This window comes from Tyto alba, unplaced genomic scaffold (genome assembly GCF_018691265.1).
Source record: "Tyto alba isolate M040663 unplaced genomic scaffold, T.alba_DEE_v4.0 Super-Scaffold_22, whole genome shotgun sequence".
NCBI lineage: Eukaryota > Metazoa > Chordata > Aves > Strigiformes > Tytonidae > Tyto > Tyto alba.
In genome coordinates, this window is record NW_024881296.1 from 32,699,865 (window position 1) to 32,722,000 (window position 22,136).

Consider the following 22,136-nt stretch of genomic DNA (forward strand, 5'->3'; position numbering starts at 1 on the left):
ATGTGTTGCAAATTGAATGCTCTGTGGAAATTGCAAGATTCAAGTATTTTTTTTTATTTCCATCTCAAGTTCCCTTTCATCTCTTTCTGATGATGTGTATTAGAGCCTAGCAGGAAAAGTAGTCAATGAAACACTATATTTCTGTTGTAACGAAACATTTTAATACTAACTTTTATCTAATTGATATGTGGATGTTTGCTTCATATATATGATGGTCTGATAAGACTGCTGTCAGAACTGTGGGAGATTCTCACCTCCTTTAGTACTGTGAGTAGTCAGAACTAGTCAAGTGGAGGAAGGACGAGAAAGGTCTCAAACTTTATTGAAAATACTCTGCTTGGTGATGGTGGTGTATAGTTTACAAGAAAAGAGTTTTTACAAAACCTAGGGAGAATTATGTTCTAAGAGTAGGCTTTGGACTACAGAGTTGTTCTGTTCTCCCTCTTTCCTGGCTTCATTTTGTACTTAATTGACTAGGTGTGATTTGGGAATGTTTATTTTGGTCAGTGCCTCAAATGAGCTAATAATGAGAATACATAAATTTTTGGATCCTGACAATAGTTAAAAATTCTGCTAGGCCAGTCCGTAAGATGTATATTTTGTGTATTCCTGTAAGTGTAGGCTTAGTCTTCATAGTGATTAAAGGATGCAATGTTAGGGCTGTGTAGGAATGTGGAGGCTTGAGTATTTCTTAAGCATTGAACTTAAGCAATTGTATCCCTTTAGGGGTCTCTGCTGTAATAATTACTACTTTTTCCATTACATTCAAACACTGTTGAGTATTTAAGTTGTTCACAAACATTTCCAGAATATTATTAGGTGAAGAATGATTGTCATCATCTCCATTTTAGAGCTGGGATGTGAAAACAAAATATGTGCTATTTCACAGTGCCTGACACAAAACAACTAGAAATTTGTTTCCTTCTTTTTTGCTCTGTGTTGCACATCAGAGGCTTAATTTTCAACCTCCAGAGAGATCAGCAAGCATATAGTTAAGGGTTAATACAGGCTATTTAGGTTTCCAAAAGGCTTTTGACCATGTCCCTCTACAAAAGCTTGTAGTGAAGCTAAGCTGCCATTCTGTGAGAAGAAAGATACTTCCACAGATAGATAATTGTTCAAGAGATAAAAAGTGGAGGTAGGAATAAATTGCCAGCATGCCCAGAGGTAGTCACCAAGGTATCCTATAGAGATTTGTGACTTTGAACATGTTCATAAGGGACCAAGCAGGGGCCAGAGAAAAATGTGAGGACAAAAGTTTGCAGGTGAAAGCTACTTTGGAATAGCAAGGACAATACGTGATTGTGAGGACCTGTAGAAGGATCATAACAATATCACCAACTGTGAGTGATTGGGCAATAAAATGGCAGGCACATTTTTAGTACAGATAACAAGATATAAAATAATGCACACTGCATAAAATCCTAATTTCACACACAGAATGGTGGACTCGGAGCTTGCAATTGGCACACTGCAGCAAGATCATGGCGTTCGTAAAAATGTCAGCTTAGAGCCCAGTGATGGTTAGAAAAAGCAAATGGAGTGTTAAGAATGGTTAAGGAAGTTCAGTATAAATTAGATAATGACATTATGCTGTTGTATAAATTATGACTCACTCACATCTTGATTACTGTGTGACAGCTCTGCTCTCGTTATCTTCAAAGAATATAGCGCAGTTAGAAAGAGCTTTAGAGAAGGATGAGAAGAGTTATCAAAGAAAAGGGAATGATTTCTATGCGAGACTGACTGAATAATCTGGGACTTCAAATTTGAGACAAAATTACTTGGGGACATATAATAGAGGTCTGAAAAGTTGTGAATAATTTAGCAGGATGATTGGGATCCATTTGTCAGTGATTTGGGTCGTTAAAGGAAGCCAGGTACAAAATTGACAAATGGAAATGGCTCTTAATACTGTCAGCAGTAAACCCATGGATTTTCCCAAATGATACTGTTTTCACTAAAAGCTTGCGTGGGTTTAGGGGAAAAATAGGCCAATATATGGACAAGAGATGCATTAGGGATGGCTAAATACATAGGAGTGTGTCCAGGTCAGGGAGTTCTGACACTGTATCTTCATTTGCACCTGAATGCGGGCACTTCATAAACAAGGACATGCCATTTTATTTGGAGAAGTAACTAACTATTTGAGTATCACCTTGGAACTGTGTAGAAAATTCAGGGATCAAATCTAATTCCCTTGAGTAGCATTTGAATTACCTGCGCTATTCAGCATTTCTCATTCTCATTCATTGCGATGACACCGGTACAAACAAGACAGGATAGCTGTCTGCACAGCCTTGCTCTATGCAAGCCCCATTCCTCCCCTGAAAATAGTCTCTCCTTTCCTTTAAAAGAAGTGAGTGAGCATCTCTCAGAAGTGCATTAGATGAGCATGCAATTAAATTGTAATAAGTGGAAGGACATTTATAGTTGCATGGGCAACTAATGGTTTCTGGCTAGAGTAATCATCTGACTTATTTTTCAGCTAAAATGAAAGTGTTCAAGCCATTCTTTCTAGGACTGAAGACTGAACAGCAGTGCAGACTAAGTGCAGGATTCACTCCCAATGCACTGGTGTCTTGCTAGGAGAAACCTTCTCTGGTGAAGGGAATAACTCAACAGTCTGGGTTTCCTCAAGTAGTGTGTGTGTGTATGTGAGGAAAAAGAAGTACCTCAGGTTCTGGTCTGACTTGTCAGCATTTTAAATTGCTGTTTTCATCTATATATGCAAGTCCCTTTTTCCATTTCCCATTTTAAATGTGAACAGATGTTATCATACTAAAGCCTGATAAGAATTTTTTAAATAAGCTGCACCTTTTGCTATAGAGTGTTTATAGTTATGAATGTTTCATAGCTGTATTTATACTAAAGATGAACATAAATAAAAATAATTTACCACTGTCTATATGACATCTCAGCTCTCTAATATCTCTGTCTTTTTAATTACTTTAGTTTTTCTTACCTCAGAAACATTATTCTGTAACATTTTCTAGGCTTCTTGCATTTCTGTATTTCTTTGTGGTTTTTGTTTTGTTCAGTTGGGTTTCTTTCTTCTCATGAATCTCCATGCCTTAATCTTTCCCATGAATTTCTGTTTTTTTGATAACTTCCTACTCTTGAAGGGTGGGGATTAATTAAATTAATCTGGAAGAGGAAAAAAAAAAACAAATAAATTCAACCCCAGCTCTATCCCAAGAAAGGTAACTTTCACCCCTCTGCCTCCCAGCGTAGGGAAGGTACCAACATACATGTGAAGGGCACACTTACATGAGGCCAAGCTTCCCTGGGAACTGGATACAAGTTGCTTCCAAATTAATTTATAACAACTCAGTTCAGCGTCAAGTGTAAGTTTAGTCTAGTTCATAACACCGATGCTTGCATTTCTTAACTGTACTTCAAGAAACAAAGTGCTTTCAGAGTTCGTGAATGTGATATAACCGTATTGTGTTGAAAAGAAATTGGTCTGACAAATGGGCTTTAAATATAGTATTTACTTATTGAATTGTTTGTCTTCCACACCATACAACCATTTAAGAAAAGTAAAAAAAAAAAAGAAAAAAAAGAGGATCTATCCAATATCCAAATTATTAAAAAATTGAAGATATTGACATTGACGTTTGTTACTGGGAACAAGTGCCAGCTCTCTGAAAATGCCTGAGGAGCTGGTGGACTCTGTCAAATAGTGCTCTGATCAGAGAGATCGTTGGACAGGGAATGAAAGTAGTATCCCTAGACACTAAATTCCTTTCCATCAAGCTGTTGTTGGCCGTGGCAGGAGGAGAAGGCAGGGAATTAAGAGATTTCTGCAACTTAATTGCACTGGGGTGCAAATAAAATTAAAAGAAAATAAAGTGAAGTACAGCTAGAACCTCAGCAAAAACATCTAGAGAAGTTGAAAGGAGGATTTGTAGCCTGGTGCTGTCAAAGTATACATGCCCCACAGGTGGCTTCTTTCTGCAGTCAAAGCCAGTTTGGGGACCCTATGAACCACATCATGCACATGCCCATATCCACCTTTCCTTAGAAGCTTTCCTTATTTTTCCCCCTTTGAGGTTGTGGAATTAGTTGAGTATTAACAGGCCACCTGGGGTCCCTGCCTCCTTTGGGGCAAAGATAAATTTCACTTCATGTCGGGGTGGGATGTAAGGGTGAGGAAGTGTAGTGAGTGGAGCATAAGCACACAGAAGTGTTCCTGATGCAGCATTTAGAGCCAAGTTGCATAAATGCCAGGTATCTTGCCGAAGAGGGTGGTTTTGTGAATGAGAGGTCCAAAAGGAGCTCTGGAGGTAGATGGGAGCTACTTGCTCTCAGGTCTCCCTTTAAACTGAGGAGTGCAGTGGTCATTACTTTCTGGGAAGGTGCCACTTGGTTCCCTCAGTAAGAAGATCTGAGAAAGGTGCTTGACGGGGACATCATTCTCCCATTCACCTGCAGGGTACGTCGGGTTGTTAAACCATTGCCTTTGCAGCTCCCAGCTTCCTTACATTGTCACCAAGAATAAGAGATGTAAACTACTTGAAAAGATTATGTATAGAGCAGCTGACTTGCTCTAAGCCTGTCTTGCACAGAAGACCCAGATACTTATTTTGGGCAATCACAACTTAATCTTTAGGGGGTGTGCTTCCCACTTTCATATCTTCCTTTTAGTCTAGACATTCATGCTTCATCTTAATGTTTTGGTTTGGTTTGGTTTGTTTTTTTCCCCTCGTAATGATTTGCCTTTTACTTCCACCCTACTCTGATTTTTCCTTTATTTTCATCCATACAAGGGAACATGAATCTTGACAATAAATTTGTTATGGCTAGTTGGTGGTGTTTTGCTACACAAACCACTTTTTTTGCAACAGAACACAGCTCTGTGCTCTGGAGCAGTCAAAGAGTAATTCTGTGTTGTTATTGCCCATTTGAGGTGGGACAAGAAGTTGGATGTGAATACCATCTCTTCTTTTCCTTCACACACATCAATTTCCCCATTGCCCCAAGAACGCATGAAGTTAACAGCTACTATATAAATCTCATGCTATAGATGTTCTTTCCATTGCCACTGGGGAGTGCTGCACTATTTCTGTGCTGCTGCGTATTTTCCTGTGCAATTACCCTGCAGAAGGTTACAGAAGACTGTGGACAACACTGTAACCCCTGACAAGAATATAAATTTTGTTAAAGTTAATTGATCAGTAGTTGTGTGCTGTGATGTTGAACCTGTCTGAAAGTAATGGTGTTTTTCAGAACTGAATCATGTTTATTCACTTAGGGGAGTGTAAGCAGTATGCTACTAATTGAGGTAATAAACATGCTTTTCTGATGTGCCATAAGCAGCATATCCAAAGCAAGTCATGTATATGAATGGGTATGGAACTGCGATACATTAAGTAATAAATATTCCATTCAGTCGTCAAACCTTGTAGGAACTTCAACTAAATGAAAAAGGCAGTGTGTCTTGTATCTGCACACTTGCCACTGTGGGAAATCTGTAGAAATGAGTGTTGTAAACATTTTTTCTTTCATTTTGACAGGTAATATTTGAAGCTGAAGTCTCAGATGGGAGAAATGGCTACATTGCCATTGATGACATCCAGGTTCTGAGTTACCCTTGTGGTAAGTAATGATTAAGAGATGCATTTTTCTCTGTCTTTTCAGGACATATTTGATATTGCTGTAGACTGCTGAGTTTTCATCACTTGATCACTGATGTTCTTTGTTCTTTCAATAGTGTTTTTGTTGCAGCTTCCAGGGGAAAATGTAGTGTTGCAGTAGTGATTTACCTGGGTAAAATCTTTGTCTGCAAGAAGTAGTAAATTATACAGGAATACAAAAGAAGAAACTCTTCAGTGTCTTTTTAGTCATACCATAGTTGGTGTCATAATCAAAATGTATTCTAATGTTAATGTGTATACTCACCGATTAAAGAAAACTGAAGTGGCAGATGCATGTAGGAGGTTTATCAGATTTCATGCCCTTATTCTTTTTTTTTTTTTTTTTTTAAAGACAACAGATTTAGGAAGAAAAAAGGGCTTTTGGCTACTGAACAGTTGAAGGATTGGGTTTCACTTTTTTTTTTTTTTTTTTTTTAATGGACAAACTTCAGGCATTTATGTTTACCTGGGGAAGAATTATGCATATGCAAACATAAGTTGCAATAATGAGAATATTTTATGAATAAGAAGTTGCGAGGAAGAAATTATTACTGTGCATTTCTGTCACTTCTTATCACATTTTTTTTTTTTGGTAATTTGGTTCTGTTCAGCTCTTCTGATCTTCCCCTAGACATCCCCTTTTTAAAATGTGATTTCATGGCAATGTACCTCATGGCTGATAATTTAATTTCTTTCTGAATTGATCAAGATATAACAACTCCCTCCCCCAAATTTGCAAAACAATGCCAAATAACAAAATTGCAATGACAACCTCACATTTTGTTTTCTTCTATCCCAAATTTGTTAAGACCATAGCTCTTGGGCTACCAAGCTTCCAGGGTATCTGAGTGAGTTACCTCTTTATATTTCAGCCAGCCCGGCTATCTGATGTCTATACTTGGCAATGCTCTGCTCAAATTCAGTATCTGTCCTTCATTTATTTTTTTTTTTTTATTCCGGTTGTGTGTGGTGTGGTGTGTTTTTTTATTATTATTTTTTATTTTTTTAATTTTTTTCCTATGTCTTTAAGTGCCAAAACAACTAGCACTTGGGTACAGACATGACAGAAGATTATCAGCATGATACAGTATTCATATGGGCTTAGTGATGTTTAAACCCTGTTTGTTTCAATTTGCTGTTTTTTTCCCGTATGGTGGCTTTTTTTTTGGGTTGTTTTGTTTTGATTTTTTTTTTTTTTGCTTGTTTTTTTTTGTTTGGTTGGTTTTAGTTCAGTGGTTTGTTGTTTTTTTTTTTTTTTTTTTAGTAAGCACAAAGAAATAACACTTCAGCTACTGTTTTTGTTAGTAGCTCTTGAGAAAGGAATGGGTGAGAGCTGTGTAACCTACCCATTCCTCAATTATGTTTGTCAGCTTTCTTACATCTAATAAATTCTTCAGGTGGTTATGCCACTGAGCTTTCCTAGGGGCTTTGTCAGTGTGGGAAATAGATTTGTCACCTCCTGAAATACTATACTCAACGGCACAAATTATTTCATTTAGAAAAACAACAGAGCTCTGAGTTACACTACAAATAATCTAATATCTCTCTGTTTGCCTGAGCAGTATCCTGCTAATTGGGTTTTTCTCTGTATGATGGGTTTCATACAATTGAAAGTCTTTGGGATAATTTTTGTAAAGTGCTGCTGACATTTTGGCATTTGATCTCCTTCTCTTGGCTTTGATTTTTAAAAGACTTTATTATAACTCATGTATAACATAAAGTTAGTAGAATCACCAGGGGAGAAGGGAAAGGACTGAAAGCACTTGTTCTCGAACAGACATGAAACAAATAATTTTCTCTCTTCTGTTTCTGGTTTTTTAGCCAAAGGTGGTTATAATATGCATCTTCAGGGAGACAGTAATGTTGCTGACACCTTTTTTGGCAATAAGTGTGATTTGTAATTTTTTCTTTCCCCTCTGCAGATAAATCTCCACATTTCTTGAGGCTCGGGGATGTAGAGGTCAATGCAGGGCAGAATGCTACATTTCAATGCATTGCTACGGGGAGAGATGCAGTGAATAACAAGTTATGGCTCCAGGTAAGGCCAACTCATGCAAGTCTATTTGGCTAGAGGGCAAGCTGCTTTCTGGAGGTGAAATATGTAAATTCCTAAGCCTTTTTTTCTTCTGCATGTAAAATATTTAGTTTAAATACATTTTTTTCTCTGTTAAATGGAGAAACTTGTAGTCAATTTTATAATGTTAAAAAGCTTGGATTAAAAATTAGAACAACTGGTATGAACAGTGGAGAAGGTTTGGTCTTTAAGGCATTGTAGGCCTTCTCTCCTTGTAAATCAGCTCCTCTGTATCAAAATTTATTATCATTAAATGCAGATAATTGGCATTTGGGATCTAGTAAAACATATGTCATAAATTTTGAGGATTATTTTATAATGTAAATTACAATTGATTCTTTGTTCAAGCCAGTGGCTGAAGGGATGTGGCTGTACTTCTGTGTGCGCATTGGTTTTACTCACCAGCATATTTAATGGGACAACATGAAAGGACTGTTGCATGTCCTTTTTCTCTGTATCCATAATGGGAGAGGCTTACACTTTCACATGTCTGTAATTGTGAGTAATATCTATGCTAGAATCTAAGAGATGACTAAAACCAGTAAATAACCCTTCTCACTAAAAAAGAAGAAATCAACACGACATAAACAACCGCTTTGCTTTGTGTTGTGGGGATGGTGTAACTTACAGTTAAGACCACCAGTTAAGTAGAAGGATGGCAAAATTTCACAGTTGCTGCTTAAAAAAATAGATTTTGCCACTTAATAAGAGTTAAAGTCACTGTAGTTGTATGTGTACCGTTATGCGTATGCTTTAGTTTATACATGAACCTTAAGCACCAACACTCTGTTAGAATGGTTTCTAAATATGCCCTTTAAAAATGTATTTTGTAAAAATGTGTATTTCTGTATGTTTTCAGAACTGTAAAGTGTATACTTTTGGGGAAACATTATACTTTGAAATGAACTATAATCAGAACTTTATAATATCTATTTTTTGACAAGTATACTTTGAAGTAACTGATTATAGTTCATTTCAATCTGATTTTTCTTTCAATGGAGATTGGAGCTGACAAACCTTTAACAGTTGCATATAGGCCTGTGATAAAAAGAGTGAGATTAGAAAAAATCCAATATGCAAAATTCATTAATGGACAAATATGCTGCAACATTAATGAAGAAACACAAATCTAGCAGTAACTGCATTGCATTTAGTGAAGAGGTATCACAGCAGTAGGGAAGATTTGTACTCCATGTCTTTGAGTAGTAACTTGTTTAAATTAAGCAAACATAGAATATGTTCACTGAGGAAGATGTTCAGAGGCTTGCCAAGTAGAGCACACCAACCACACAAAATGAAACTGAGCTGGGTTTTGCTCTATCAAAGGCAAGACCGTGGCAGTAGGAGTTTACCAGCAGACCTGTGAAGCACCACCTCCAGTTGATCATGGGTCAGAAAGGCCCGATGGAGACAGCCAGGTGGAAATCTTCATTATCACTCACTCAAAGTCAGATAGCTCCGACAGATTATCCTTTCTAACTTTCACTCTCCTGAGAAGCCCTATTAGCTGCCAGAACAACTCAGAAAATATGTTTTCTCCCTCCATATACTTCATGGGTGGGTGTTTTTTTTTTTGTTTTGTTTTGTTTGGTTTGGTTTTTTTTTTGTTTGTTTGTTTTTTTGTTTATTGTGTATGTGGATCACAGATGTTGTAATTTCTCACAGTGCAAAAGATAAGATAGCTTTGAGGTTATAACTCTGTTTGCTTGTGCTTATGAAATGGCTTGATATTCTTGGAGATACCTTGCAACTAAAATGATATACTTGAACTTCTGTTCCCCTTCTTGTTGTCCCTTAAACCATGCCAAATTTTCACTAATTTAAAGGTGACCCATTTTTTTCTTCCTCCCTCATCATTCCACTCCTCCATCCTACTTGCCCAACATAAGTGTGAATCAGCAACTTTCTTTCTCTGAATTCTCTTCCTTAGATAATACAAGTTAGTGCTGTTGTGTGCAGCTAATAGTGAATTTACTACTTTTCCTTAAAACCTGGGATGGATATGTGTGGGCCTCGTGAGGCTCCAGAGTGTGACTTGGAAAAGGTTCGTTTTAACCTTTCACTAGACCAGAAATTCATAAAGCCTGAATAGCCAGAAAGGAAGAACCAGCAGATCAAATCAAATGCCCGAGTAATTGTTTTTGAGAGCCCTGAGCTGAAACACTTCAGGAATGTATTTTTCCCATAACAAGAAAGGTTTTTGGTGGCGGGGGAGGAAGTGCAAAAATGAAAAATGAAGGAAGGTTGGGGAAGAATACACTTTCCAAGTACACGGTGTTAGAGAATGTAGCTTTTGATTATGTCCTTATTGAAAGAGAAAAGATATTTCATTGGGGAGGGAAAAAAAAAAAAAAAAAGCAGCAAACAACTTGCTATTAAAACACATTCTTTGATGAGGAAAGATCTGAAGTGCAATCTGGCTTTTTGTGTTTGAAATTATCTAAGATCTTTTTTGCTTGTATTAAAGTAAGAGATGTGCAGGCACAGATTTTGCTACAGAATCTACCAGTGCTCTCTGGGTCTCTTAGCCCTCTGTTTTGGAGAAGGGCTAAAGTAAATTCAGCAGCAGGAGAAGAAAAAGTATCAGCCGCCCTGCTCTGTGTTCAGAGTCGTGCAGCCCCACAGCTGCTTCAGCCAGGCTTGGCCTGAGCGGCTGCGGCCTCAGCTTCACCCTCCTCATCCCTCTCTGCGCTGGTGCTGGAGCTTTTGCAGCTGGCCAGTAAGTCAGTTCAGGCAAGTGATCTGGCTGAAAAAGATTTTTCTTGTTGTTGGGGGTGGGGAGGACTGTGTGTTTTGCTTTGGGTGTTGTTTTTATTTGTTTTTATTATGTAATTTCTTTTTTAGATTGATTTGTGTCTGAATTGCGTATGTAAGTAGTGCCAGCAGGTGGAAAAAGATGGGGATGTTTGGTGAGAAGCAGAGAAGAGGGAAAGATTGTAACAACGTGAAGTACAAGTGGATCTCAGTAGCATGTCTCATTGTAGTGTCCTCTGTAAAATTTAATTCTTTTTAGTTATTGGGAAAAAGCCCTGATCGTATATTAGATGATTTATGTGCATGCACATTTCCATGCTTATGCTTTTCTCAGTGTATATATAATTAAGTGCACATACCTTTTGTGTGTCTGAAAATAAAAATGGATAAAAATAGGCACAACATTTCAATACACTGCTTCCTGTGTGTTTACTGCTGTAATGACAGTCTTTTCATCAACTCCATTTTCTATAATTGTAAGTCTGTAAACATTTCAGACAAATAGGAATTAACATTGGATTGAACTTCTCCTGACTTTCATGACTGCAGATTCTGCTCTTGTTTGTTTGATTTTAGATTGTATCCGGTCTCTTGTCCCCTTTCATACCCCTTCCCTCCCACGCCTGCATTTTGCAGCCTCACTGGACCAAGGTCCGGGACAATCAGAGCTCTGGCATTGGAAGATGAACAGTAAAGATAACAGAAGTCTTTAAAAGTTGGAGCTGCATTAATATGAGGCAAATATTTGCACAGTTAAAGAGATTTAACTGGTTGAACAAGATGATCTGAAACACACCTTTTGTGACAGTGTGAATAGTAGGTGAGGGAGCAGGGCAGAAATGCAGCTCTCAAATTTTTTTGTTCTTCACCTTTTCAACCTAATCTACTATTGCATCTATTTCAGTTGTGAGCTGAAGGATTCTCTTTATGACCTGCAATTATTAGCAAATTCTGAAAGTTTCAAAGTCCTTAGTTTTTGTTTTAAGTGAGCATTGATGTTGTGTCTGAAATACACCCCAAGGCTGAATGTATTCTCTTTTTTGCCTGCCATCCCCTTCTGAGTGTAATGCTGGGGGTTTTTTTTCCTCAGTATTTTCCTCCTCCTCTTAAAATTTCCTCTGTAATGTGTCACACACCAACAGCTGCAGTTTGGTGCCACTGTAAACACCAAAGCAGTTGGGTTGTATAAGAGTCCCCAAACCTGAGATGGTAACGTAGCTTTTTCGCCTGTTATGCTTCGGTATGCTCTGTCTTAGAAGCTTCAGGAGTTAGCAGAAGTTCTTACTGAAAAATTCTTTCCTGTAGAAGGCGAACCTAAGTGTGTTTGTGTAGTCTTAAAAGACTGAATATAGCATGTGTAGACATCATAGCTGATCAGTTGTTGGCCACTTCTGCCAATTTTCTTTTTTCTAAAGCCTATGAATCGTCTTTCTTTGAAAATACACTTAACGAATAAGGATTCTTTTCCTTACTAACATTTGATGCACATTGCTGCTTTGAGCACGTTGATCTGCTGAATTAGTATAAATAGGACCCCCCTTTTAGTCTGTTTTTTGTAAGTTTTTTTTTTTTTATTTTCCTCTTGTGAAATGCCATTCATTCCAGTGGGGCTATATCAATAAACTTACAAACAAGTCACTTCTGCACGTTAATCCTGTGCTTGGGATAGATACCTGTTAAGTATTAAATATTTGGGAGAATAGTACACAGAGGGCATTCTAAATATGAAAATGCAGGTGGGGTGTCTGCCCATTTGATTTGGAGATTTCTGTGTGGTGAAAGGTTCCACGCTTTTAAGCTTTGTTTCTTTATTACGACAGTGGAGAAATAGAATTGCCTGAGTAGAGTAAATAACATTTGGGTACACAAAGACTCCAGAAAGCAGTGTGTGTATTGTCCAGCATTTGTTCTGTGGATCTAATTGGGATATCAGAGCAATAGGGTTTTTTGCATAATCGGGCTGTGCTTAATGGCTTCCTGAGCTGGGAACAATTGTGGCTCCCAGAAGCCCAATATGATTTTCAGTGTCTTATCGATGTCCGGTTTAACTGGACACTCGCACAGTGCGGAGAATAGAGCTTTTTGCTAGAACATCTGTTAAACCATATGTCTTGGCACCTGGTTCCGATGGCGATAACTGCGGCACTAATGAGTCCATCCATCACTGCTGGGCTTTGCATTAACATAGCATCGGATTAGGGAAAGCGGCTTCTTCTGGCTTTGCAGTCGGGTGTGTTTTGCCACGGTCTGCGGTGATACCATTTGCTTTGGCGAATCTGAAATTCAAAAGGGGGCACCGCATGCGTTTAAAAGTTTAATACACGCCTGGTAATCCTGTGCAGATTGCCATCAGAGCGGTGGCGAGCGGGCCAATCTGTCAGCAATAGCTGTGGGTGCTGGCTAACCGCCGCTCCACTTGGGCTGCCAAGGCTGGCAAGGCAGCCCCGCTCTCGCCCGTGGAGAGGCTCGTCAGCGTTAATGCAGTCTGATGCAGCCCCTCTCTCCGCCAGAGGAAAATGTCCTTCCTTGTGGAATAACAGATAATTAAAGCAATTGCCTGAGAGTAATAATTGAAAAAGTGAAATTAAAAAGCATTATGGAAAATAAAATGCAAATTGCTGTAAAAACAATGGAGCCAGGCTGACCTCCCAGCGGTACCAAATGTTACTGGAGGATGAATGAGCTTCTGCACGGCTGTCTGTTCAGTCTCAAACAACTGGGCATATCCCGCTCTCTTTCTTAAAGGAAACTGCCATAACCCCTAATGCCCTGTTTTCCAGCATCTTGGGTTTTGGTGCTGGTTGCCACAGAGCGTGATTTGATATTTAGCATTTGCTTTTCTTGCTAGATACTGCATTATGTATGCTCTTTAACAAGTCTTTGGACTGGGCACATGCAGATGGTATCCTGTGATGATGCATTTGGGCAGATCGTTGTGCAGGACCAGTTATACTATTTCAGGAATTTAGACTGGAGAGTGTAGATGAGGACCTGTGCCTCTGACAGGGGGTTGAGGAACAAAACATTGACTGATTTCTTTTGCTTTTTGGAAGGATGCTATTTCCTCTTAGAGGAAAGAAGTTGTGCCACACAATTACTTTCTTCCAACTGTACCCAGAAGGTGAAGGCATAGATCAGGATTCAGCAGGAGGGTTTGAGTATGGGCCATGGGCCTCTGGAGTAAACCATTTAGCTGCAGTGAAGTGTTGGGAGGCTCGCTCGTGGTCTCAGGAAAAAATGTATCTATAATAGGAGAGTCACATCTAATTTAACTTTGTTTTACGTAGTTTGCATGTTTTTTCTGCTTTGAATTTTTTGTAGTTTTCTAATGTAACTTTGCCTTTTGAGATCTCATTGCTTTTTGATACAGTTAATTAACTGGTTAAGATACCGTTTCTTTAGTTTGATGATAAAACATTTGCTGCCACAGTGCACCTGCCTATTCACCATTTTCATTACATTTGAAGAATGTTATTTTGTTGGTTTGCACAAATTTTATGACCCCTGAACATTAAGGGGAGCTGAGTACACTCTGAATGATAGAGAAGCTTTGTTATTTTGCTTTTTCTTTTGTGGGGCCTAGAGAAAGTTCAGAGAAGGTACCTTGTTAGCATCCACAGGATTTCAGCTATGGAACTGTGATGGAGATTTTTGGTCTCCTTTTTGGTTTTAGTCAACTGTCAAGTTTGATGCTTTCTGGTGTTGAACTGAAGGAGGTCAGTCAGGCCTGATTGCCCTCAGGAGGAATCGAAGCCATGATGTTGTATTGAGGTTGTGGGAGGAGAAGGAAATGATCACTCTGGATTTGCTCTTCTCCCTGGGTAGCAGGAGTGATGGGTGAACTTCTGAGGACCCTCTGGGAAGACAGCAGACTTTCTGGATCACCAACGTCATCTGCCCAAAACAAGTACTAATTTGTTCAGCAAATTGGGCTGTTTATACCAAACCTCATTTCCTCAGCCAGTCAAATGCCACTCAAGTGTACATCGTCTCACCTTATCTTGATTACTGACAGTGGCCAAGCAGCATATAAGTTCTTTTTCTGTTAAACTTGAGGCTTGCACAGAAACTTCACTTCCCTCATTTGTCTCATCATTGGTTGCTTTTACTTATAGAAAAGATGTTTTTGAAAGTGAGCAACAGAACAGAGAAGCATAGAGGACAGGGCCCCTCTTTTCCAATGTCTTGTCTATTTTACTTGCACCTTCACCTCTTCATATTTATGTTCTGTGATAGACATTCTGGTTTTCCAAACATTTTTTCAAAGATGTATGAAAAGCTGCCTTGAAGTGTTATATCAAGCTCCTTGTAAATTACCTGACTTCTAGTTTATTCTGTATCACATACTGCTGACTCTGACATGGTTATAAAAAATATTCACAAATGAAAAATACAGTATTCATAATTTCATATTTGAGATTCTCCTTCTAACTTTTCGTTTTCACAAAGTTTTTTTTTTTCCCTTGTCTTCTCACTCGTATTCACCTTTGATGCTATCTATGCCATTTAACCCTGAATGAACCATTTTCTCTCTCTCCCTGCTCAATTTATCAGCTTCTTGGATAAATAAGGCAGTTCTCCCAGCATGCCTGGTTATCTTAGGTTTCAATAACATGAAATACTGTAATCCTTGTGGTTTTAATTTTATTCTGCCCCAGTTAACTAAGTCCTCCAGCCTGCGTAGCTGCCAGTCACTTAGTTTACACGTTGTCATCCCTGCAGGCCTTCCCTCGGGAGGCTGGAGCATCAGGCACTGGGGGGACGAGGGGCTGTGCCGGTGCCCGCGGTGGTGCCGGGGGGCAGCTCACCGACCACCCCATTCACCAGGAGCCACCTTCTCCTCCTACCATCTTGTAGCTCATAACTAGACCACCTGTGGTGGAAGTTTGGTCAGTCAGTGTAGTCCTGGTAGTGTCTCCTCAGCCAGACAGTGGCTTAAACCCATGTAAATGGGATGCCTGAAATTAAGATGATGTTTATAAAAACATACATTGTTATAAAGTCCTTGATGGTTGAGTCCTGTGAGTCTTGGCTGTTAACGCCTGCATTCAAGTTGTTTTTCTCCTCAGTGAGTTGATGTGCAGTAGGTAACTTAGCACCCTAGGCCCTAGTTATCCTAAATAGCTGCAGGACTTAATGAATTACAGAATAAGAGCAGCTGGTATACATGGCTGCCTTTAGAAAAGGTTAAAATCATGCTGAGAAGTGTTTGAGGAACTGTCTTCTGTGGTGTTGGTCTTGAATAGTGGGGCTTTTTTACAACTTTGTTTCTTCATTATCTTCTACTAACTAATCAGATTTTTTGTTTCGAGATGCAGGATGAATACCATAGTTCAGTGTGCACTACTCTAGGTGATATAGATCTTTAATCACTGTGTCTAGAATTCATATTTCTGTGAATTATGTTTTTTTTTTTCTTTAAAAAATCAACAACACTGCATTCAAGAACTATACCTTTCTGAAAAGCGTTTTTATTATTTATTTTTAAATATAGACTTTTTTTTTAGGGGTGGGGCATGTGTCAGATTGTTTTCAAAATAAGAGACTTTAGAATGTCCAGAGAATGTGAGTGATGGTGTTTTTTTATTTGTGTAGTGGAATGGCCAGGGACACTGTAGTATGAATTTTGCTGTTTTGCCTCCGGTGGATTTTATTATAATAAAATAAATTAGGATTGCCACCTCTGAAGGGCCAGATGGTGCTCAATTAGATTATTTCATGAGAACCCTTGCTTTCTTCAGTAGGAGGTTCAGCGTGGAGCGAGAGAAATTGAGCTACTTCAAAGTGGACAAGTTTGAGTAACAGCAGTGCGTGTAACCAAGACATTTAAAGTAATCATGGATTTTTCTGCACTGCAGTGCAGCATGCAGGATAAAACTTGGCTTGTCACATTTATTCAAGATTTCAGTATGTGCTTGTGTGGGAAAAGCCGTGTTGCTTTTACTGTTAATAAATGAATGTATTTTTCATTGGAAAGTAGAATCTTAGTCTGGTTTGCTGTGCATGTAGTGAGACCAGCAAGTTAAAGCAAGTTGTATTAATTTCCTACTAAAATAAAATTTAATCACATACTTTCTCTTAAAAATCGATCAAACAAAAGAAATTGCTACTTCACCTCCTTGTGTACTAAGAATAAGATAGGACTATCTAGGTGTGTTCCAAGTCATGTTCTGCTTGAAAAAAAAATGATATCTTAGGCTTTAAATCATGTACTTGTAAATAGAATTGACTGAAAAAAAAATTCAACTTGTTCAGTCATTTGCTCCTTCGCGGGTGGGGGAAAAAATAAGATTTTATTTAACATGTCTTACAATAAATAGATGTCAAGCTTTATTGGGTTTCTAGTATGTTTAATTAGTTTTAAAGTTCCAAGAATATATGTTGAGGCATTTGTGTAAATGAATAAACTAAAAATAATAATAAAGAAATTTTTTAGAAAGATAGACTTTTGTCAGTTTGAAAATTGTGTCCTGAATGCTATAAAAGCATATGCTGTGTGTGCTGAAAAGTGCCAGACAGCTACATGGAAGTAAAATTTAAAAACTATAGTTATTCATGGTGTTTATTCCCCTTGCATTGTTTTATTTTTCAAAAATGTCTTTCAGCAGAGATGGCGTGTTATTGCTGGCATTCAAACTATCCACATTCAACCCTTTTCCCTCTTGCAAAAAAGCACATTTTGTAAAACTAGGAACATTTTGGACCTCGTTATTTACAAATTCCCTTTTCCTCAGGGCAGTAGAGGTGTAGATCCCTGGGCTGCTGGGGGCATCCTTCCAGGCCCTCCGCTGCCCCGTGGAGCTGCGATTGCACCTTCGGGAACTGAGCTGCCCAGACAACCTCTTGGCTCGCACCCCACTCCCCGCACGGATCCTGCCCTCTCCTCCGCTCCCTGCGGCCACACAGTGCATCCGATCACGAGCTAATCTCTATGGTGAAGATGAGGATGATATATGGGGAGGGAGTATGTTTTCCAGGAAGGTGTTTTGTTTTTTTTTTTTTTTATTCCAGGTTGGTTTTCTGCATGAGCACGGGGGGTGAAGGCGAGGGTGGAACGAGCAGGGGCCAGCTGAAGTGGGAGCTGCTGCCAGAGTAACACGTGTGTCACTGCAGTAGCGTTGACATCTTCTGATCTCTGGAGGCATCCCGGCATCCAGCCGAGAGCCCAAGAAGGCAACCAGAGTTGACTGTAATTACTAGCAGTGGAGTGGACTTATTTTAAGGTGTTTACACTAAGAAAGGGACAGGGATGTGTAAGGTTGAGCTGTCCAGGCTGATAAAAATCACTGGTATGAAAAAGAAAAGTGCTCAGAAAAATTTAGAGGGAACATCACAACAGAAAGTTACGGTATCTTCTTGCTGTGTTAAACAAAAAAGCAAAATCCACCACTTTTCAACCTGAAAAGTTGAGAGAAAAATGCAGTTAAGTTTTAAATTTCTATGAGAAAATTTGAAGTGTAACTAAATTCTACCAGTTAAGTAAGATTTTGGAGTTTAGATGCTTCTGGTTCCGTTCAGGTTTTAGAAGATTCAGTAAAATTTCATTTCATGTTTATTAAATGCTTGATTTCTTTCATGAGATGGAAAAGAGAAACTTAAGGCTAATTGTTAATTTGCCTATGATTGTTTTTTAAGCTGTGTAGACTTTACTGTTGACTTTGTTTAAAATATAGATGATCTTATTTCATTGACTGAAAAAAAAATAATAAAATCATGTTCATATCAAATTAGAAATAACCTTGAAGTCAGCGACTTATTTAAGGTCATAATTTTAAATGCCTGAAATGCCAGAATTAAGGAGGTTTTTCCACGTGCTTCTATTTCTTTTAATCAAGTGTTTATAGAGCGTAGTTCTTTGTGAAGCCCAGAGTTATTTTCACAAAAGGAGGAGAACTGCCTGGTGGTGACCTCTCCTAAACGAGCAATTCAGGGTTATCAAATCAGACAGCAAGGGACTGGAGGAACCAAGGATCGCACAGGGTACAGCCATTACCTATTAGTATAACTTCACATTAATTTTAAATTGAATTTTTAAAACCTAATTGAGCAGCATTTTCAAGCTCTGTTCAGTGTGAGCAGGACATAAATTGAAACAGTATGTACCAGGAACCTTCTAATAAGCCAAGAGCACTGCTGCCTTTCTTTTCTCTCCTTTAAAATGAGCAGTAATGCCCTGACATTAAAAAGAAGAATTTAATTAAGAGATCGTGGCAGTGCATCTGAACTCTGACGGGCTAATGGCTTACCAGTGTAAGGGATACGTGCCGAAATGAATGCAGGGTATTTTCTTTAACATTCGTTTTTAAGTGAGAACTCTCTTCTGTTTGAGCTTTTCATCATTGTAATGATAGAAAAATATTTTAATGGATAAGCTGTACATGAAGATAGACTTTGAAGATGTAATTGTGCAGTTGGACTCCCAAGAAACAAATCCTAATGCAGAGAAATTTCAGCAACTACTCTCAGCCTTGTAAGGTAAAGTGGTAGGAAATCACTGATGTAAATAGAAAAGAAAATCCTAGGTTTTGTTGTTGGAGTAGAACTGTAAAGCTTGTTAAATTTCATTTTGATTAATTGTTCTGAAAGTGCATGAATATTTCATTTTAAGTGGGAGCCCAATTCACTTGGTTTCTCAACATGAAGCATGCAGATGAGCTTAAATAAGCAAGTTCTAAGCTTTGGAGGGTAAATTATTTTACACAGCAAGCTTGGCTGTGTGCTTTTCTGCTGCAGACTGAGCGCTTGGCATTCAGATTTAACGCGCTGGACTTACTGAAGGGAATCCTTCATTTCAGAAAACTGTCTAATATTTACTTTTCCCTTCATAGCAGAGCAGGAATGACTGCATTACATGGGTTACTTGTCAAGTCTGCTATCACGTACTTTTTAACAATGCGCCTTCTGTTTATTATTTGCTGCTTGGTCATTTTAACAATCATGTGGCAAGTTTGTATTTAGTGGGGGAGCTTGACTTCCCTTTGGTGGCAGTCTGTGTTGTGACCATGGACAAGCATGAGAAGAAGAAAGTAACATGAGGTTTGTTTATTTTTGGTTACTTCAAGGCACTAGATCCAAGTTTTATATTAAGCTATCCTTCCAGAGAGTTCAAGCCTTTGGTCAAAACTGAGGTGGGGGGGAGGGTGGAAAAGTAGCTTGAAAATCCTGCTTTTGGATTTAGCTTTTGCTATCAGGAGAAGCCAGCTAACCAGAGGGGGAGGTGCACTTTCCCACCAAATAATTATACTGTAGTTTAAGCAGCACCAAACTAAAGCTTTTGACATCACCCTTCATTCGTGTGATATTGGAATTTAATAATTTCATTGATCCCTGAAGTTCAATAAGGCCTTTCATTCCTAGGAGTCTTTGCAGGCATCAGCAAACTTCCTTAATTCCTCTCCGTAGGAGGCAGATGTTGGCTGAGCTGAGGAGGGAGCCGGTGCCTGCTGCAGGGCGGCTCGGCAGCGCTGGGGTGGATCCAGGTTGCCAAGTGCCCAACCTCCCTTGCTTTTGCCCTGTGAACACCCCGACAGATAGCCCATACGTGATAAGCAGGCTTGGGGTGGTGACTGTTTTAGGGAGAAGCGGTGAGAGTACCTTTTGGAAGTGTCTCATGCGCCATCTTCTTTTGGAGATCTGATTTTGTTCTTTGCATCTCACCGTACGTTCTGGCCTGGCCCTGGGGGCTGAGCTTACCCCTGGGGAGTGGGTCCCTGCCGTTCCTGGTGTACGGGGAAGAGCGTGGCTGGGGGGGAAACCACGTCGTGTCTTCGTGAGGAAGAGTCACACCAATAAACCTGCTGTTGATAAAGGTGATGGTGTGGCCTTTGTAGGGGGAATATCAGTGACTGAAATCTGACAGGTTGGTATAAATAAGTGTTTTCACCCAAGGCTTGCAGTGAAGCATGGGAAAGGTGCTTTGACTGCTGCAAGAAAGATGGTAGAAGCTAAAATTCATCTGTTTAAACATATTAATAGTTAAAATGAATAGTTGTTTCAGTGAGTGTGAAGCAGTGCTGAACCCCTGGCTAATCTACTGCAAAACTGTTTAGAGAGTGCCTAGCCCATGATAAGATCATGAAGGGTAGATATAAAATGAAGCATTTGAGTATTATGAAGTACTCCTGCCTGTGACAGGAGGCCAGCTAATATACACATGTAGCATTAACTCATCTCCTTTTTCTCCCCTTAGTATTTTGCCACAGGCTTTCAGGTTATTAAATTCTGTGGCTCAGCAGTGGCGCTTCTTGTGTTAGACAGAAAGCTCGGAGTGTAAGACCTCAATGAAGTTTCTCATTCCAGGCGTTGATTAGAGCTAAAAATGTCTGCAGAGGTCACATTTTGCTATGTATCGAGTAGAGCAGGTGGTGCAGTTAGAAGGAAATGATGATGTCTTTCTGGGGACTGAGTAAAACTGAGTGCTCAGAAAGTGTATCCTGGTCAAGGAATAACACGCGGTTCCTCCATGGGAGAGAGCGGTGACATTGTCTGTTCACTTAGTGCGTGCTTCCGTTTTTTTTTTAATGCTAACTTTTGGTAGAAGGTCTATTTTTTGATTAAAATAAAAATTCAGCATTTAATGTGAATGGTAATAAGGAAAAAGGGTCACAAAAGAGATCAAACTGTTTCTACATTACTGACCTCTCACCCTTCCCCACAGCTCCAGACAGATTAAATTTTTCAGTGATTCGTGGTAGCTGTGATTTTTTTCTGAACTCTTTAAGCTCCTTCCTTTAAATGAGAAATACTTTATTCCTCTTTTAGCAGCTTCCTTCCCTCCCCTTTTTATTTCAACTAGCTTTAGGTAGATAGGTGGTGCTTAGTATAACAAAGGTACGATTTTAGAAGGTATTGAATTTGGACAGATAAAAGGTAGCATTAAGAAGAAAACATTGGCTGGTTTCTGAAAAAGAGCTGTTGAAAACCTATGAAATCCTTCAATGTCAGGTTTGTTTAAATCTTTCTTACTATACACCTGGTGTATCTGTTATAATTTTATTTAAAGTTGAATGAATTTCCTTAGGAGTACAACTGCTCCTGCTGGTCTCCCCTAGGATGGTTCCAGCTATGAAGCAGTTGGGTATGTAGAGATCATGTTTTGTGTCAGTGTGAAAGCCTGGTGGTGCTTTTCACCCTGAAACTCAATTCTGAAATGCTTTTGAGTACCACTTGTCTCTTTATGGGACCTCAGCACTGAGCTCTTCTGTCATGGAAATACAGCATGGGCTGAATGCATATATTTTATTTTTTTTTTAATGTATTCTTTGTGTGAAGATCATGCTGAATGTCTCCTTTATTCTTATAAGATAACTCTGCTTTGGTTACTCTTATTTTCAGAGAAGAAATGGGGAAGATATTCCAGTTGCCCAGACTAAAAATATCAATCACAGAAGATTTGCTGCTACCTTTAAGTTGCAAGAGGTGACAAAAACTGACCAGGATTTATACCGCTGTGTAACTCAATCAGAGAGAGGTTCTGGAGTGTCAAATTTTGCTCAACTTATTGTTCGAGGTAAAGTTTTAATTACTTTTGTATTATCCAGTTAAATGCTCTTAATACCAGTGATATCTACTTACACCTTTTATTTAGGCTACAGATGCCTTGATCTGAAATGATCATATAAAGATAGCCCTGTGAAGCTTCTGAAGTTGTCATAAAATTAAAGATTAGT

The 22,136-nt window shown here is 38.9% G+C and overlaps 1 protein-coding gene across 14 annotated transcripts in view; it reads left to right on the forward strand.

Annotated features, from left to right (window-relative positions):
- PTPRK (protein tyrosine phosphatase receptor type K) overlaps window positions 1–22,136 on the forward strand; it is a 421,849-nt gene that overhangs the window by 190,968 nt on the left and 208,745 nt on the right. For all 14 annotated transcript variants that reach the window (XM_042795850.1, XM_042795838.1, XM_042795840.1 and 11 more), the window contains exons 4-6: window positions 5,520–5,601; window positions 7,562–7,677; window positions 21,802–21,976. In XM_042795850.1, coding sequence (XP_042651784.1) covers window positions 5,520–5,601; window positions 7,562–7,677; window positions 21,802–21,976 — 373 coding nt within the window. The remainder of the gene's footprint in view (window positions 1–5,519; window positions 5,602–7,561; window positions 7,678–21,801; window positions 21,977–22,136) is intronic.